General features: G+C 54.1%; 8 protein-coding genes across 8 annotated transcripts; 6 read left to right on the top strand and 2 right to left on the bottom strand.

The window, feature by feature from the left end:
- Positions 1-3,576: 3,576 nt before the first annotated feature.
- CLAFUR5_13616 (uncharacterized protein) lies at positions 3,577-5,667 on the top strand (the record flags this gene model as incomplete). Its single annotated transcript, XM_047912764.1, has 1 exon — positions 3,577-5,667. The coding sequence occupies one exon, from the start codon at positions 3,577-3,579 to the stop codon at positions 5,665-5,667; it is 2,091 nt and encodes a 696-aa protein (XP_047769044.1).
- A 1,214-nt stretch (positions 5,668-6,881) lies between these two features.
- CLAFUR5_13615 (putative cytosolic iron-sulfur protein assembly protein 1) lies at positions 6,882-8,207 on the top strand (the record flags this gene model as incomplete). Its single annotated transcript, XM_047912763.1, has 1 exon — positions 6,882-8,207. One exon carries the CDS (start codon positions 6,882-6,884, stop codon positions 8,205-8,207), a length of 1,326 nt encoding a protein of 441 aa, XP_047769045.1.
- Positions 8,208-8,669: 462 nt separating this feature from the next.
- On the bottom strand, positions 8,670-9,224 carry CLAFUR5_13614 (uncharacterized protein; the record flags this gene model as incomplete). The annotated part of the gene is made up of 1 exon (XM_047912762.1): positions 8,670-9,224. One exon carries the CDS (start codon positions 9,222-9,224, stop codon positions 8,670-8,672), a length of 555 nt encoding a protein of 184 aa, XP_047769046.1.
- Positions 9,225-10,036: 812 nt separating this feature from the next.
- Positions 10,037-10,789, bottom strand: CLAFUR5_13613 (uncharacterized protein; the record flags this gene model as incomplete). The annotated part of the gene is made up of 1 exon (XM_047912761.1): positions 10,037-10,789. The coding sequence occupies one exon, from the start codon at positions 10,787-10,789 to the stop codon at positions 10,037-10,039; it is 753 nt and encodes a 250-aa protein (XP_047769047.1).
- Positions 10,790-11,349: 560 nt separating this feature from the next.
- CLAFUR5_13612 (uncharacterized protein) lies at positions 11,350-11,848 on the top strand (the record flags this gene model as incomplete). The annotated part of the gene is made up of 2 exons (XM_047912760.1): positions 11,350-11,428; positions 11,490-11,848. 2 exons carry the CDS (start codon positions 11,350-11,352, stop codon positions 11,846-11,848), a joined length of 438 nt encoding a protein of 145 aa, XP_047769048.1.
- A 1,179-nt stretch (positions 11,849-13,027) lies between these two features.
- Positions 13,028-13,780, top strand: CLAFUR5_13611 (Efflux pump atB; the record flags this gene model as incomplete). Its single annotated transcript, XM_047912759.1, has 1 exon — positions 13,028-13,780. One exon carries the CDS (start codon positions 13,028-13,030, stop codon positions 13,778-13,780), a length of 753 nt encoding a protein of 250 aa, XP_047769049.1.
- A 65-nt stretch (positions 13,781-13,845) lies between these two features.
- On the top strand, positions 13,846-16,185 carry CLAFUR5_13610 (Efflux pump FUBT; the record flags this gene model as incomplete). Its single annotated transcript, XM_047912758.1, has 6 exons — positions 13,846-14,206; positions 14,636-14,843; positions 15,163-15,525; positions 15,575-15,864; positions 15,914-16,008; positions 16,066-16,185. 6 exons carry the CDS (start codon positions 13,846-13,848, stop codon positions 16,183-16,185), a joined length of 1,437 nt encoding a protein of 478 aa, XP_047769050.1.
- A 797-nt stretch (positions 16,186-16,982) lies between these two features.
- Positions 16,983-18,186, top strand: CLAFUR5_13609 (uncharacterized protein; the record flags this gene model as incomplete). Its single annotated transcript, XM_047912757.1, has 5 exons — positions 16,983-17,328; positions 17,376-17,562; positions 17,611-17,717; positions 17,769-17,893; positions 17,947-18,186. The coding sequence occupies 5 exons, from the start codon at positions 16,983-16,985 to the stop codon at positions 18,184-18,186; spliced, it is 1,005 nt and encodes a 334-aa protein (XP_047768695.1).
- Positions 18,187-18,301: the final 115 nt, after the last annotated feature.

Raw genomic sequence — 18,301 nt, 5'->3', positions numbered from 1 at the left:
TCCGGGTAGGTGGTGAGCACATGAGCTGGCGACATGTCGCTCTTGCGGCATTTTGTTTTGTGGACTAGTACATGTAGCATTGCAGCCTCACGTTCAGGTGGAAGCTGTGATCAAGCAGCGAGAGATGTTTGTTTGTATGTACACGACATGGCACTTACTGCGGCTTCGGCGGCTACCTGACGGTCGATACGAAATGGTGTTCTTTTGTGGGAGCACAGTCGTGAGATGTGCTCGTGGTGCACATAAAACATGTGCTTTCGTTTGCTTCCCGTGTCAGCTCGGCATCGGGGTGGTACTGGACGGATGCCTGCGTTGATTGCTTGGTCGTGCAGGAGACACGAGAGATGTTGTGCGTGGCTGTCTCTGTCCACTGGCGGGGTCTTGACCATGTTGGTGGTGGTCTTTCTGCTCGGCGTTGGTTTTTGTTGGCGCACGGTTGGATGCGATGACTTTAACGTGACTCGGGCGGGTGGAATGAGGCTGTCGGTCCAGAATTCTATGCATGTGCGGCCGTCGAACTTCACTAGGCTATGGTCATGGTCATGGTGTGTAAAAACCTGGTTCCTTGTTGAGCATGACTCCGTCGGTAGCCGGATTTGAGCTAGTATGGTTGGCGGTTGTTTCCAAGCTCGCGTGAGAAGGTTGAAGAACCAACACATGAAACGGTGTTGTGCTTGTTGTGTTCAGGGTGAAACGAGTGTTGGCGTTTGAGAGTGTCGTCTGCCGCCAGTGTGCGATGGCGATCGTGTGCCCGGTGGTAAGCTGACTGCAATCCGCGCGCCTGCAATCATCCTGCAACGAGCAAAGTTAGTGTTGCGCTGTCTTGTCAGCATGAATATGCGGGACGTGTGTCATATGATGAGAGCTTCGGCGAATGTGGTGTTGGTTATGTTGTGTTGCTTGAGATTCGATCGTGCGTCGCCGCATAGCTGATGGTCGTGATTCGAGCATATTATCGATGATGCGCTCCTGCCGTTGCATCTGCTGGTCATCAGCTCACTCGTGCGGATGGCAGCTATACGTACCCGCGGTGCAGTGGACGCTGTCACGAACGCTGCTTCGGGCGTGCTAGCTCATGCTGTTGTGGGCGGTCGAGTGCAGAGTGCAGCGTATGTGGCAGCTTCCGGTCGTTCAACCTCGAGCTTTGATCCTAGGCTTTGCATCTGCAGACAGCGGAGCTCGTGAAAAAAGCCATGTAAAGTCTTGCGCACGTAGCGGGCAGCAGCAATGACAAAGTCGTCTTGTGAAGAGTCGCAGTCTACTTTTGTGAAGAAGCTGACGTCGATGAGATGAAGTCTTGTTCGATGGCTCGTTTCGGTAAACACACCCCGGCGCCGATCCCAGCCACTTCTGTTTCTGGCCAACGAAAGTGGTTGCCTACATCAGAACGATGTGTACCTTGCAAGCCTCCTCATCATCATCAAGGCAATAGAAGTCGCTAGGTAACAAATGCTATAGCAACTCCACGTGCCATCATTTTCCTCGATCGACGGCAGTCATAAGACATGACCCGCAGAGTGAGGCGACTAGATGCAGTCCCTAGCGCTCTGGCCCAGCGGACGCGGTCCGATGTGTGTTCACTGTCGTGAGTCGCAGCTGATAACGGTAGCGATGGCGACATGACTGTAATTTGACGAGCAGCGTGGAACATGCCTGTCAACAGCCTTCGAAACCAGATCTGCGCAAGGCGAACGTGATTGAAGAATGTCGAGGCAGCAGGTCGCCATTCCGCGTGTCCAGATATCGCTGCCGAGTCGGTCGCCCTGCGCTGATGCACGATTCTGCGAGATTGGGAGGTCTCGAGCGTGCATGTCTTGTCCTTCGCCGTCATGTCGGGAGGCACTGGATGTGGCGATGTGCTTCATGCACGCAGCACTCTGGACTTTTCCTGTCTCACAGGTGCAGATGCGTCCGCTCTCAGCGGCAGCCGAACACGACACCCAGATTGAGATGCGCTGCACTCCTCCTACGTAGCTCTGGGGTGAGCCTGGACACAACAACTGAAGGGAGAGAGTGGCTCGTGATCAGGATATACCACGGGACATGTATTATATTGGATATGCAACATCGGCGAGCAGATCCCTGGGAGATGGAGGTGCGGTGGTGCGGTCCCAAGCAGGCCGCTAACTGCTAGAGCCAGCAACAGAACCAATCGTGAGGCACGGCAAGACACGTCCGCGTCAACGGCAGCCGAAATTGAATCTGCACTGCGATCTCTCCCCCTCCGTCATCATCTCGCCAGAAAACGAGCAGTCTGCAACAATAATGAATACATGTATGCACCTGGCCACCTGCAGTCACGCTCGCCGCCGGACATCTCGTAGTACTGGGCCGGTGCTGCGCCTCGATGCCGCGCTGAGACTGCAGCAAGCCCGACGCGCACACGGCCAAGGTCTGAGTGAGCTTGCGCCAGCAAGCCTGCGACCTGCGACTGGATCGCCGCCCGTAACGAGTTATGCAGGTCGTGGAGGGTAGTCGACGAGCGATGCTTTTGCTTTGCTGCTTTGGTGCGCCCGGCAGCCCGTCGCTCGTGAAGCTCGCCGCTGCGCCAGAGTTTTGTCGGCCGCCATGCTTTCATCATTCATGCACCGCACAGGGGATCCGTGTCCATCCAACTCGATATTGTCTTGCATCGGACGTGCTAGGTAACGCTCAGCGCTCAGGTGCAGGATAGGCCCCTTACTAACACTGCACACCCAGCCCGCCCCGGCAGCATTGCTGAGGCGCATCACGCATGGACCGAGGCTGACAGCGTTCTTGGACCGTTCCTTGCATGCAGCAGCAACAACATTGTACGCCAGCCTGCAGCGCACCATCCCGCTATCCTCGCTCCACTCCCACTACGCCGTCCTCACCTTCCCTTCCTACGCTCCCGGCATCTCCGCTGCATGCTTGTGGACGACACTACCGGATCTTCGACGGCACTTTCTGTCCTATCCTTCCTTCGCCGCAGACACTACTTACCTACCTCTACCACACCCGACTGCTGTTTCATTCGCTCTTGACCCTTTTGCGCAGACCACCTCTGCCGCTACCACCAAAGTACTACACACTCTTTCTCACATTTCCTGCTTTTCTTTGTATCCTTACCGTCTCCGTCGCACCGCTACCTCCGCATCTCGCTAGCTACTCGCTTTCATCACAATCCTGAAAGACGCTTGCGACCAACGCTACATTCAACCGACTCGTCAGACTGGTTGCTCGACATACGCTGGTAAGCCTACGTCCCTCTGCAACACACCAAAACACATCTCCCATCGGCTTCTGGCAGCACTGCAGCTGTCGTAGCTGCACCTATCCGGTTGGACGATTTGACGTCTCAGCGTACACTATACTCGGACGGGCGCTGATGTGATTGCACCAGGCGTTCCCTGTCCTTCGACCACTGTCAGTCTAAACCAACGCTCTCCGGCTTTCGACTCTCTCCTACTGTACCAACACCGTTGTAGACATCGACCTGAGGCATGAGCACGACCATTCCGCCATACACCTGTAGCACAACAAAGTACTACTGTTCGGTATTGTCGGGGAACAAGGAGATCGGTGTACGACGGATCGGGCAGGCGTAGGCTCAACATGGCAGACAGGCAGCGACCAAATCACGAGGTCAAGGACAGTGGCCATGGGGTATACAGCTCATCGGGCTCAGCGCACGCGCGCAGGAATTCGACGGTTTATGCAGCTGCAACGAACGCTCCGGTAGCGGCCAGAACAGAGCCGCAAAGACAGGTGACCGAGATGCAGGAGGATGGATCACGAGAGTCTGAGACACAAGGAATACCTTACGGACCTACATCTGGGCCTTCTCCAATGCCATACACACCATCACAAACACCCGTCAGCGAGCCCGACATGACACCAATTGAGCACCACACAGAAGAGAGCATCAAGAACGACATAAAACACTTTATCAACGAGGAAATGGAGCCCGGCGGCCAGCATGCATGGTGCTACGAGAATGCCGACGAGAAGCCTCCGATCACGCCCGACAGTCTGGCTGAGCTGGACATGCCCCGAATCATCAACAACCCGAAACTTCGACATGATGTCAACTTCGACCGCGAGCTACATTTCAGGCCCAATCTTGACGGATCCAAGGGCAAGCAGAAGATGCAGCAAGCTGACCAGTACTGGAGAGCACTGCAGGCCGAGCTCTTCATGAACAGCCTAGCACTGCAGCGGCGGTATCAGTCACCAGACAATGCTCCGTACTGGGAACGTATCGGGAAGGAGTCCTTGAAGCGCTTGCCGCACATCTTCAAAGCTGTCCGAGACATCCTCAAGACACTGGTGCCTGACTATGATCAGAAGGTCGTGAAGGAGCGGCTAGATGTGGAACACATCATGCAGCAGATCCAGAACGGTGTCTGTGACCTCTTTGACCTTGGCAACTGGTTGGCCAAGGTCTTGAAGAACCACTGCGCGCCCATGCGAGATGCACTGGTCGACAGCATGCAGAAGGAGATCAAGCTTGGCGCTACCAACAATGATTGCGAAAAGTTGGCAAACGGTCTCCGTTTGCTTATGAACATCCTCGAGGCGATGAAGCTTGACGTAGCAAACCACCAAATTAGGCACATGCGACCTCTACTCATCGACGATACGATCAACTTCCAAAGGCGGTACAATCTTCATCGGATTCAGCTGGGCAAGATCAACCCGGTCGAGGCTAGGCGGTGGATGAACGACCAAATCCAGCCGTTTGGATTTGAGTCGATACCGCTGCACGCAGTCGCACGAGCTCTGATCCAGGATTTACTCTACAACGACTCGTCATCCTTCTGTCCTCAAACATTCTACCTGGACTCTGACCGCCTTAAAGCATTAAGACTGGAACTGCACAACAAAGTCTACCACGCAATTTGCCGTGATGTGCTTCGAGAGATAGCATCTCCCGATCTGCCACACGCACATCTTGCAGAAGCCTACGAAGCACTGCATCATTCTGTTACAGCCATCGTCGGGGCACATGGCAAATTTGCGGAGCGTTTCGAGAACATTGCGGCGGAGATTGTGCGTGTGTTACTTGTTGTCGAAGATCGCTTCCCACCCTATGATCTCAGTCTACAATGTCTCGCAGAGCAGAAACTGGTGCAACGCCTACGACGAGACTGTAGCGCTTTTAGGGAAAACGCTCAGATGCTGGCCGATGAGATAATCGCCAAGATCAAGGACCATGTGCACGACCACGTACGACTTTCCGCTCTGGACTTGCAGGATATCCTGGTTCCTGTGGCCTCGTCCACATCTTCGCGACATTCGATGGGCTTCGGCGCAATGTACGATCCAATGATGAGCGACATGCGTCCCGTGCCTGTTGACCGTCACGAGGATGTCGTCCGCCGGTTTACGCACATCATCGCGCTGCACTGGCAAGTATGGGCTGACATGGTATATCTTGCTCCCCACCAGGATGGAGACGATGACAGCGCATCGGACAATGGCAGCACCAGCACGATCGTACAGTCACAACAGGGCTCGCCCACAATACCTGTCGCGACCGCGGTGTACGCTCCTGGACGGAAGTGGCTGCCAGTTAGTGTCACAGTCACCGATGTTCCCAGTGGACTGCCGTCACCTGCCTCTTCGCCGAAGCCGGAAGATGGCGATCTGGCCGATCCGACAAACGAAGACAATCTGGATCAGCAGCAACGACAACCTGCATGAGCGATCCTCAACAATTTTCAACACAATCTCCCACATTAGCTGCTATAGCAGCATACGAATTCCGCGGGCACAGGCAGATCTGCATCTTATGTAAGCCACCTGGCCAATAAGACGATGCCGATAATGCAAGGACTGGACTCCATCCGCCCCGGGATATACAACCATGGCTGAGACATGTATAGAAACAATGCCTGTCGATCAACTGTGGTCACCACATCTCCCTTTGTACATGTCGATACTACTGAAGTTTGGAAGTGAAGCGAGACTGCATAGTGTGTTTAGCGAGGCGTTTCAGGGGATCTGCATATTTGCATGCATATGCGGCTTTGCTTTTTTGGTACGGTGTACCACTTTTCGGGAACTCACACGGGAAATGGATTGGGGAAACACTCACGGGCATTAGGAGGGACATTTGATTGTTTTTATTTCTATGTTGTATGGGAGGCAGCGATTGATTGTTGTGTTCCACTCGCCCTGTTTGAGGGTGGGTGAGGGATGGGAAGAGTATGTAGTGTTAGTCTTGATACCCATTGGGAGGCTTGATAAGGCCTCGAGGGAGGAAGAATGCTTAACTGCGACTTGGTTGGAATGGACGTAGAAGGACAAATCGATAACATCAAGCCAAATACTTCGTGTGGCTTATTACTCTTAAATATTTCGAGTGTTGCTGCTATAGGTTGATTCAAGGAGGCGGTCTTGGTAGTGGGGCTCTTGCCCCAGTCTCTAGAGACACCACCATCGGACACTAGATCTCCCCAAGTCTGAGAACTGGACCCTGAATTGGGCGTTATCCGACCTGGATTGATGAGCTTCAACTTGAGCTCGACAATGCACCCACTCCAGGCTATATACAACACCCGTACGGTTAGGGAGGTTAGGGGATAAGGGTTAGGAGGGTTAGGGTTAGTGGCTAGGGAGGTTAGGAGGGTCAGGGAGGGTCAGGCAGTATGTTTCAAAAAAGCCACATGTCCTTGAATTGATTAGAATTGATGATAGTTTGATGACAATCCGGAAGGTGGTGTCCGATGGTGGTGTCCCTAGAGACTGGGGGCTCTTGCTGGCCCGGCGCCCGCTTCACATGGGAGACTTTCAATGATCCCTGCAACATTGAACTCTGACGTCGATGCACGAAAGATCGAAAGCTTAGACACTTTCACTTTCGCCACATCGATCCAACACCACAACAATATCCCTCTCACCTCACGATCGCTACAATGGCGCCCTGCACCCTCAAACCCCTGGCGACCTTCACCCCGCCCTGCAACTCCCGCACATGGATGTCAACCCCACACCCGCACCTCCCAATCCTCGCGACAGCATGCTCAGATAAGACTGTGCGGATCTACAGTTTGCAGAATTTCACGCAGTTGAGTGTGATTTCGGGCGGTCATAAGAGGAGTATTAGGAGTTGTGCGTGGAAGCCGAATAGTAAGGGACAGAGTGTGCTGGCGACGGGGAGTTTCGACGCGAGTGCGGGGATTTGGATGAGGTTTGAGGAAGGGGCGGGGGGTGGGGGCATCGGAGGAGAGGGCGGTGAGGGAATGGAGGTCGATGTGATGAAGGGGTTAGCAGGAGGAGATGGGGAGGAAGGGGACGACGAGGAAGAGTGGAAGTTGGAGGTCATCCTCGATGGCCATGACTCTGAGATTAAGAGTTTGCAATTCTGCCCCACTGCGCCGTTGCTCGCGACGTGTAGTAGGGATAAGAGTGTGTGGATCTGGGAGGAGCTGGAGAATAATGAGTTTGAGACTATGGCGGTGCTGCAGGATCATGAGGGGGATGTCAAGTGCGTGGGCTGGCATCCGAGTGAGCAGCTGCTGGCGAGTGGGAGTTATGATGATTGTGTGAGACTGTGGAGGGAGGATGTGGATGATTGGGCTTGTTGTGCGCTCATAACCGGGCACAAGGGGACGGTGTGGTGGGTGGAGTTTGAGGGAGAGGAGGTGAAGGGTGTGCTTGCGAAGGAGGAGGGGCTGACGGATGAGCAGAACGCGTGGTTGGAAGAGAGGGAGCAGAGTGGACCGCGCTTGATGACTGCGAGTGACGATAAGACGATACGGATATGGAGACGAAAGCCGAAAGAGAAGCCTGAAGCGCCAACGGGACAGGGACGATTACCCAGCATCTGGAAGAACAACAACTTCGAGGAAGACTGGTTCGAAGAAGCACGGCTCCCACAGGTACACGAAATGCCAGTATACGCCGTCAGCTGGAGCAAGAAAACAGGCAGAGTGGTCAGCACAGGCAGCGATGGCAAGATCGTGGTATACGAAGAACAATGGCGAAGCAGCGAAGCTAAAGATGTTGAGATAACAGCCGCTACACCACCACCTCCCGAGAACAATGGACATACTCAACAGCACGCTGGGTTGACAGAGTGGGCCGTGGTCGGAGTCGCGGAGAATGCGCACGATGTCTTTGAGGTTAATCATGTTGTCTGGGTACCACGCTTTGACAAAGGGAAGCGCTTCGAGGGCGAAGAAGTAGTCGTCAGCACCGGTGATGATGGAGAAGTTAAGGTCTGGGCGCTGGACGATTGAGGCCTCATTTTCGGAACTGAGCGAAGTAAAGAGGTCACGAATCATCCTCTGGCCTGGCTCGGCTCATGGATGCCATTGTTATGATGCTATGACGAATCAAAGGGATGAGCTAAGGCTTTGCTGCAAGTGACCACGAGCAAATGCGATGTCGACATGAGTGATGTGTCTCGAGCATCTCGATGTCTTGGCCATGGAAGTCCAGGGGACTAACAATCATGGCTCCTCCATCCGCCGTATATTCCTCAACAATCTGGTTCGAATCCGGGACCGTCAAACACACATGCAGGGCCAGACGGAGACTATATCTTCATGTGCTGTGGCTTGGCCGCTCTGCATTCCCCTCTTGCCGCGCTCTCCGAGACATGAATTTGGTCGCTCAATGACGGTCTTTCCGCAGTCTTGAGCTTGGTCAGCAGCTAGGACAGGAATCCTGGTACACTGGAAGACTCACGTCCACGGCGTTCAAGTCCACAGTGGGTTGGCAGTCTTGAGCGTGATGTGTAGACGCTCAATGTGAGACTCGATCGTATCCCAGCTCCGAATGCCCTTGTTATTGCAAACGAAATCTGCAATGGTAGCCAGCAGTTGTCGCTCGACTCCAAGTAGACCGGCATCTTGCAAGCCCCAGTCTGATGATATACACATCATCACCTCGCCGCCGTGCAGTCTCTTCATCCAGGTGAGGTAGTTCGGCCAACTCGGTGATCCTGTGTAGTTGGTTCCACAGGACGGTGGCTGCTTGTACTGACGCGTTATTCGGATCCATTTCTTCGTACGTCCGAGCAGAGGGCCGGAATGATAGTTGATCGAGGTAGCTTCGAACTTGTTCTCGAGGACGAAGATGGGTTCTGCTTCTTGTCTGATCTGGTGGCATGTGCTCAGTAGACCGGGCTCCTCGAATCCGGATGTTGGTATTGTGATTCTCTGACTATCGAGTAGACTGTAGCGGTAGATGCGATTTCTGATTTCACCCGGCAGCTCGAGGAGGTGGCATTTTGGTGGTGGTTGGGATCCCATCGCGATTGTTGGTGGTCTGCGTGAAGAGTTGGTGTGGGGATTATGGAGAAGAAGTGGGCATCGAGCTTAAATGCAGACGAAGTTGCATTCACTCATCTTCACGCATGTGGGCGGCTTGCGGCATTTCCTCGGACGGCACAACTCTGCTCCTCTGATTGAAAGCCTATGTGGGCGTTGTAAGAATCGTCGGGAAAACGGGATGATACTTGCATATAGGTAGTATTTCTTGATTTTGCGCTTCGTGCACCGGTAAATCCCTATGCATGCATTCCACGCCGAAGCACCAACAGCATGCCTCAGTGTACTTATCTCCTACGACTGCCGGAGCTATCTAATTCAGCACGTCGCTTTCGTGCAGCCTCTCGCGCTCTTTCTGCCTTGGTAAGTGGTCCGGGCAGAGGCTCATGTTGCATCTGCGCAGCCAAGAAAGCATCTGAAGCACTGTATGAAGGCCTTCTCGGTTCCCAAACATCTCCACCCGACTTCCATGCACGCCCGCAGACTGCGTCACTCACGATCGAGTCCTGGGGTGAAGGCGGTCCTGTAAGCGCGCAGGGTCTCTCGAGCTGATAGGTCGTGACTGGGTCCGTCATAGTGATGTCCAGCGCCTCTTCTGATTTGGATTGCTGGGGGCACTCTTCAGCATCCTGGGTGGGAATTGCTTGCTCGCCACTTGGGATTTGATCGACCACGCCCGCAGCCATCTCGTCCTTTACTAAGGGACAGGAAGTGGACTCGCTTCTTAGCACTGCCACTTCGATGTGTCGCTGGTGACTATCGTCTCGCTCTCGCTCACGCTCTCCGGATGTCTCCTAAACATTCCTAGCGCGTGTTTCGAGTGCCAAACGATCCGGGGCATACAGGTCGACGGCGCCGTCCATGGCTGCCTGCAATCCTAGCAGTTCCTTCTTTGCCGTGTCCGCCACGCTTTGCTTGTCCTTCTTGGTTCGGTCTTCAGCAGGATTGGGCTTGTCGAACGTCGCCACGCGCACGAGTGCCTCCACGATCAAGCTTCCACTGGCATCGACTAGCTTCATGAGATCGGCGGGCCGTGGTCCTGCTTCGATGAGACCATCACCCTCCCGGTCCTCGAGCTCGATAGGCACGATCATGCGGTAGACTCGAATGATGACGTTATTGTGGACGAAACGATAGCCCAGAATCCCGTAGTAGCGCTTGAATTGATACCACTCGGGCTGCTTGAGGCGCTCGAGTTCTGCTTCGGTCGCCTTGTGTTCAGTGACACCCCTTGAGATGAAAGTCGCAACGCCTGGCTCTGGTGTCTGCTCAGCGCGGAAGTGCCACTCTCCACCCGACGCCGTGCCATTGTCGTGGTTGACGACCTCCCTCCATATCTTGTGATAAGCAGGGTCTGGCTTCTTGGGTAGCTGCTGCGTCTGCCTCACTTTCTTCGAGACGGCAACCTCTGGCACTTTGACTTGCGCGTAGATGAGAACCTGCTCGTGAATCTCCACGGGTTGGACGCCGGTGAGGCCAGCGAGGATGCCAAGCACTTGCTTTTCGCGCTGGTAGGGAATATGCGAGTAGAGTATGTATTCGTGCATGGCGCAAAGCGTGTCGAGCAGTACAGTATGTCTATGCGGCCGAGATCGCCTCCAGATCCTCCGCTGTGGGGTGGTGAGACTGGAGCAATGGTGTGATGTGTCGGATCACTAGTCGGCCGCGAATTCGTAAGTGCGACACCGCGACGCAGCAGGAATGTATGGAATGTATGTGATCACATGTTTCGACAGCCCACATATCCCGGAAATCCGACCAATGTAAGCAGTTTTGGGGTCGTGGTGAGGTGAATGTTGTTTCACAAGCTTGGAAAGGAAGGTTTCAGGCACGTCACATGCCGAGGCGCGAGGGCGGAAAGCTAAAAAGAGCTCTCCGATCTCGTCCGGCTGCCGACATTCAAGCCATCATTGGTGAACGCTCGCGCTGATAGAGATACTCCATACTGTACCATCCCTCCTCTTCCGTGCGACCTACTTGATCCTGAGCATGCGATAGCGACTAAGCAACATATAGAGCGTCTTATCATCACCACCTCCAGCAATAAGCCCGGAGCCGACCTACGAATTTCCTACCAGCCACGAGACCTCCCACACGAGCAGACACGATGCAAGCAACACGGAGACTGCTGCAGCACAGGCAGCCATTGATCAAATTTGTTGGAAGACGGCATCAAATACCACAAAGTACGCGTCTGTCATGGAACCCAACGGTCGTAGCACCGCACAGCTAACACTATTCTTCCAGAGATCGACCACGCACCAATCGCACACCCCGCGGCACCCTCGTCCGAGCTCCCAAAGTCCTTCGCACAATACCGAGAGGAAGCGACACAGCATGGGCCTCTCAAAGGCGGCCAGAAATCCTCCACAGCACCCAGCGGCGGCAACCCAGGCACAGTAGGAGGCGGAGGTGCGAAGCCACAATCGCCAACGAACCCATACGGATCGATCGGAGGCAAGAGTGCGAGAGAACTGGGTCCTATCAGGGCAGGCAAGGGAGAGGTACTGGACAGGAATGACCTGCCACGGAGATTCCAGCGGGTACCGTGGAGCCAAGCAGAGATTGATGCGATTGAGAGCGGTGGAGCCAGCATGTTCGCGTGAAGATGATAAGTTTGACACAGGATCTGTGTTAGAGACACGCCTGTTTGCATCCATCGAGGGGGCATCATTTGAACTACGAGAAATCACCTGAATGGCAAGGGTCAGGTCATGAGCACAAGCATAGCGTTCAGCGGATGCGAAGCTGATACCAACGTCGGCAACGGTACGGGAGTACTCAAGGGCCATGTACATATACGAAAGAAAAATTGATCAAATGTCACGCGTCGACAGGTAGGGAATGACATGTCTGTCTGCTTGAGCTAAGTATCTCTCCCAAGAGCTTGACTTCGAACAAGCTCAAGCTCGAAAAGTCAAAAGCGGCAATGGGTCCTGCCGCATCTGCGTACAGCATTAAGGCCTTCTTGCCTTGCCTTCCGGACGGCTGCTCCTGCTGATGCAACTTCACCAGGACTGCAGACATTTGAGACATCGGATGGTCATCTTGTCAGCCTGGCTATGGAAGAATACAGCATTGCGGCCAGTCGAAGCGCTGCTTTCAACACCTCCGAGTATGGCCGTGCCACCGAATGGGTCTTTCGTCAAGACGATGTATACAGCATTATCAACATCGATCCCAGCAGCGGTCATATCGTTCTCTACATGCGATGTCTGCTTCCGGCCGCCGACCGCTCAACAGAAAGAGTAGGTCTAGCAGAATGTCGATCCCTTCCCAAGACTTCCAATGCAGAGACATTTGACTTCCACCATGTACCGAAACACCCAATAAGGTACTTCGTTGAGGTATCTGATGACGTGCAAAGATGCAAGCTGCGACTACTATCAACAGCAAAGCCCGATGGAGACGATTACAGGACCTTCCCTCGCCATCCTGGACAGACTATACTCGTAAACACCACTCGCCCTGCCGTCCGCACCCTCTCCTGACGGGCAGCGAGAGAAGCAATTCAATGAAGTACACTTCGAACCAGGCGACCCCGAGGACCCCCAGAACTGTACGTTGCCCGACACCAACAAGCACACCCACAGCAACATCCAAACCCTCCCAACCCTCCCAACCCTCCCAACACAGGGCCCCGCTGGCGCAAACTCCTCTCCTTCCTCCTCCTAATCCCCCTCGACCTAGCCGTCTCCTTCGGCGCCTCCGGCTACTCCCCAGCAACCACAAACTTCATCGAAGCCCACAACTATTCTACAGAAGTGGGAGTCTTAGGTCTTTCAATGTACACCCTCGCCCTCGCCTTCGGTCCCCTCTTCAACGCGCCCGCATCCGAGTACTTTGGTCGCCGTCCCATCTATATTCTCTGCTACGGGCTGGCCTTACCGTGGTATATCGGCTCGGCGTTGCCTCCGAACTTGGCGGGATTCTTGGTGTTCAGGTTCTTGTGTGGGTTCTTTCAGAGTGTGACGTTGGCGACGATTGGAGGGAGCATTGCGGATTTGTGGACGCATCATGAGACGGGGTTGCCGATGGGGGTGTTTATTTGGGCGGCGACGGGAGGGTCGAGTGTGGGGATTTGCTTGTTGTCGTTTGTGGCGGAGTTCAGGCCGTGGTATGATGTGTTTTGGGCTATTATGGGGATTTCGGGGGGTTGCTATCTGCTTGTTGTTGTGGCGCAGATGTATTGTGGGGAGACGAGGCATGGGGTCATCTTGCGGAAGAGAGCTGCGAGACTGAGGAAAGAGACGGGGGATGAGGGCATTGATGTGGCGCCTGAGTATCAGAGGAAGGGCTTCAAGGAGATTCTCTATGTCACGCAGACCAGACCGTTTCGATTCTTGGCGACGGAGCCGGTGGTGCAGTTCGGAGCGCTGTACAACGGATACCTCTTCGGGATCTCCTTCCTCCTTAACGGCGCCTTCACTCTCGTCTTTGGACCCAAGGGACATGGCCTCAGTATCACCCAAGTCGGACTCTGCTTCCTGGGGATCTTTGGCGGCATCACGATGTTCACATTCACCAACATCATTTAGGAACGCTACTACCAAACCCGTGTAAAGTAGCAAGGAGGCAAAAGGTTCCCGAAGCACGCGTCCGCATGGGCAAAATCGCTGGTATCACTTTTCCCATCTCGCTCTTCTGGTTCGCATGGACGACATATCCCAGCGTCCATTCTACCGTCCCAGCCCTGGCAACATCTCTTTGGGGCTGGTCCTTTGCAGCACTGATACAAATGAGCTTTTCGTACACTGAGGATGCGTACAAGCAGTACTCAGCTAGTGCATTGGCGGTCCTTGGGTTCGTTAGGAATCTTGCGGGCGGTGGGCTTCCGCTTTTTGGCAATCAGATGTTTCAGAATGAGGGCTATCAGTGGACGGGGAGTATTTTGGCATTTCTGGCGTTGCTTATGGTGCCGACTCCGTTTGTGATGGAGAACTATGGGGAGAGGTTGAGGAGGAGTAAGTGGGCGGGTGAGCATATGGATGATGTTGATCGAGGTGAGGGATGATGGAAGGGATGGGTGAAGTTCTGCCGCCGACAATGATGCTTGGGATGTTGTCACAAGTGGACCGAGGTCATCAATCGAGAGTGTAACTGCTCTACGCCGCTTGAGCATATGACTTCGACCTTGCAAACCTCGTGGCTGAGTCAGGACGCCGCAGCGGACCCAGGCCTCCTTTTGGAGTGAGACAGAGCACTGTAAAACCCGCTTTTACCAGAGAAAGCATGCTCTCAGGGTGTTCGACCTCCACCAAGGCGATCGAGTTATATGGAACAACGAACCCTTTTGTCGACCTCGCGACCAAATTCTCCATCAAATGTCTGTGCGGGTAAGTCTGGACGGCTAAGCGAGAGATGTTAGAGTCTAACATGGTGTCCCACATCAGGTTGTGTGACACAGCCTAGCCTTTCCTGGCACCCCGGCCAGTATTTATCTCTTTTGGCCTGGACAAACGCTGCATCGTCCTTCCGTTTCTTTACAACTACCGACTTGCGAGTCAGAGGAGCAGCACAGTCCCTGGTCTACATGGCACGGTTCGAGGACTTCTCTGGCGTGGAGGTGACGGTCGAGATCAATGGACATGCCCTCAGGTAGTATGTTGATCCAACAGAAGAGGAAGTCGCTCACAAGATTGTCCGATACATCGAGGCTCAGGATGGACAGGCTTTCAGCATCAAGACTAGAATTGAGCAAGCAACTGTGTGCCACGCTGACGCCATATGCACTCGGCTGTTTGTTGATGGAGTCAGAGATAATGCGACCCACTCCATGGCGAAGAGTATCAAGTTGAAGGATCGCGAACATATCTACCATGGCCCCAAGCACAGCAAAGGTGCCCAGTTCTGCTTCAACGGCATCGAGCCATGTAGGTTATCACGCCCTTTCGCGGTGGACACTGCTGACATAAAGCAGCAGAAGCAAGCAACTACTCCATGGCGAGGAGAAGCGCGTGGAGGGCGTGGGCAATATAGTCGCTAAATTCTTCCACGGCAAGATTACCCATGTCGAGAAGCGGGTCGAACCTTCACCGGAGATGCAGCTGTTGCAAGCATTTGCAACGCCAGACGACCATGACCAAGATGCCGCATCACCAGCCGATGCACCAACAAACGGTCCAGGAACATCCAATACTGCGCCAAGAAACAGCAAGTTGGCGAAGGCAGAACAGCACAAGAGCATGAGTATACCCTCCGACACAGAACGATACATCTCTCAGCAAGCGCTGTTCAAGCCGCAAGCAAAGCTCGGGAGGCCAGGTCTTTCACACCGTGTCGGGTAAGCAAAGTCAGCGAGTGCTGTGGGCTGGTCGCTGATAATCAAGCAGAGTTGTGCCCGCTGCTACGGTAGGAGAACGGAATAAGGCTCCTGGTATCTTGGTCGTCCGGACAGGCGAGCCACCCCGAGATCAGACCGATCAGAACAAAGAAGACCGAGCTTCTGGCCCAGTCGTCGGTCCAAGCAGCAACACACAAGGCAAGCAGCCTGCTCATCATATCTCAGATCGCACGGCTCCGATTCCAACGACGGGTCCAGCGATGCCTGTCGTCCTTCTTCAAAAGGCTACGCCAATCGACGCGAATACATATGCCATCGAGTTCCGCTACCGATCCGTACGTACGTGTCTGCAAACCTGTACTCTGTGCATCCTGCTAACACATCCAAGATAAATCTAAGAAAATGTTTGAGGCGATCAATATCGCCGACCTGGCAACTCGAGATATCCGCGAGCAGTGTGTGGAAGACATACATGCGTTGCAGGTATAGGCTCATAATGCCGACCCTAATGGTATCGAATGCGTGACTAACGGTGTACAGGCTAGGGCAGCAGCAACACCTCCTGATCCGGAGCCTGTGTCACTCGCCCCGAGGCTGAAGCGTAAGCGGAGGGATAGTGAGGAAGGAGGAAAGGACAATCCGTACATGGTGTTAGACTAATGCTATCAGGTATATGATCGTCTCGTCTTGAGGGGCTGCGGTAGATGGACTCGATGTGGTGTCTCATGGCAGTGGTAGGATCGGAGCAATTCACCCGGCGTGAGACTGCTTCTCTGAACCCTCTTGCGTGCAGCACTTTGACTGACGTCGTTGGTTCCCTACAGCGCGCAGAGAGCTGATTTATACCCACATACACCATTTAAAGTAGCATCGCATGGCTCACGACTCGTTGATCCGACATCAAGTCACGCTGCCATGGTCCTCACTCACTACGGCTGCAATCTTGGCCAGCGTTTGCATGGACCCACTTGCTTCACTTTTGGGCGAGCTTCTCACGAGCATGGAGCTGAGATGAGCTCGCATGATCAAGATTCGACATCCCGCCTCGTGGCTGGCGCTGGACATTAGAAAGGGCAGATCCAGATGCTGGAAATGCTTCCTTCCCGGTGTGGGGCTGTCACTTGCGTGGATCGAAACTTGAAACACGGTCATTGCATACAGGCTGAGCGCAGTCTTGAATGGTCCTGAGTGTAGTTAAAGGTCAAAGTGCTACCACATGTAAAGCAGTCCTTCACTTTCGCGACCCCTGCATCACATGCAAGATGCTGCAACATTGACTGAGCCCCACTTATTCTGGACTGCTGCCTATACCTTCTGTGCTTCATCAACTTTCGTCTGGGCACTCTACCCTTAATCTTGCACGCATCATCTACTTCACCGCATCGCACATTCTTCACAATACCACCGCAACTCCACGGAATTCTCGCAGTACCGCCACTTCGACCGGAAAGCGTATCATGGCCATCATCGACGTCTTACCAGGTGTTGAGGTCACCATCGTGTGTGATGGTGAGCCTATCAAGGAGCACACGGACGAAGACCTCGAAGAAGAGCCACGCACAGTCATACGTTATGTAGAGGCCAAGTCAGATCAGAACTTTGGAGTCAGCATCAAGGTGAAGCAGGGCACCACGTTCCTTGGGGAGACGTTGGCTTTCGAGATCAAGGTCGATGGAGGTTTCATTGTACACCCGACTGTGTCAAAGCCGAACTGTCTTCGTCGCGACTACATCGCTATTCGTGAGGGCCAGCCTCTTCCCAATGGCAAAGTGCGCCCTTTCCAGTTTACCAGTCTGGAAACCGGTACGTGAACGCAGCCGAGGCCTTGGTCTTGACGCTAATGGAAGCAGTCAGCGACGGCCATGTGCTTAAGGACGAGCCTTCGAAGTTGAAAGAGCTGGGAGAGATTACTGTTCTCGTCACCCACGAGACCCGCTCCCAGGCCACACGAGCAAGCAAAAGGCCGAAAGACCTGAAGACTTGGGACTTCGTTTCCGAGAAAGCACTTAAGGGCAAGGCGCTTTCTCACTCCATCGGGTGTGTAATCCGAATCATTGGCGCAGCTCTTTGTACTGATGACAATAGCTTCGGAGAGGCTGTGAAGTCAAGTAAACACAGAGCTGTCTCCTGCAAGCCTGTCACTGGTGCCCCCAATCCATTTGCCATTTTCACCTTTCGCTATCGCTCGCTAGGTAAGCAAAGGATGCTTGACTGATCCGACCCAAGACTGATGAAACCATCAGACGCCCTGAAGTCCATGCTCGTCATTCCTCGTACCCCGAGTCCCGAGCCCGAAGTACCACTAGAGCGCCGCGTACACGCTACTCCCACTCCCGAGGAGCGAGAGGAGGCATTCAGACGATGGCAGGTAAGTTTCAACTGGACATGCAATTGTCACTGCCCATCCACTGACGATCATAGGCCCAAATGGCAGCTAGCCAGGAGGGGGAAGACGCAAAGGAGAATTTCAAGCGCGAGTACCCTGGAGGCGAAGATCCACGTCCACGAAAGCTGGCTCGTGACGGGCTGGAGACACCCAGCTCGAGATTGATGAGGCAGGCGGCTTTCGCGAGGCGTCCACAGCTTCACTCGGTCGTGCTGAGGACGATGTCATCGTCATCGATTAGTGAGATCTCCGAGAAGGAGTACGCAACGTGCTGAGGAGCAGCCAAGCTGGGAAGCGAGCGCTGCCTGTATGATAGACACAGGAGGAAGGAAGACGGGCATCTTGGTCGGAGGCTGCAGCGAGCGGCACAGTATCGAACATTAGGACACT

This window comes from Fulvia fulva, chromosome 12 (assembly GCF_020509005.1).
Source record: "Fulvia fulva chromosome 12, complete sequence".
Lineage (NCBI taxonomy): Eukaryota > Fungi > Ascomycota > Dothideomycetes > Mycosphaerellales > Mycosphaerellaceae > Fulvia > Fulvia fulva.
The sequence above is the reverse complement of the archived record's forward strand: the minus strand, read 5'-3'. Positions and strand labels throughout refer to the sequence as shown.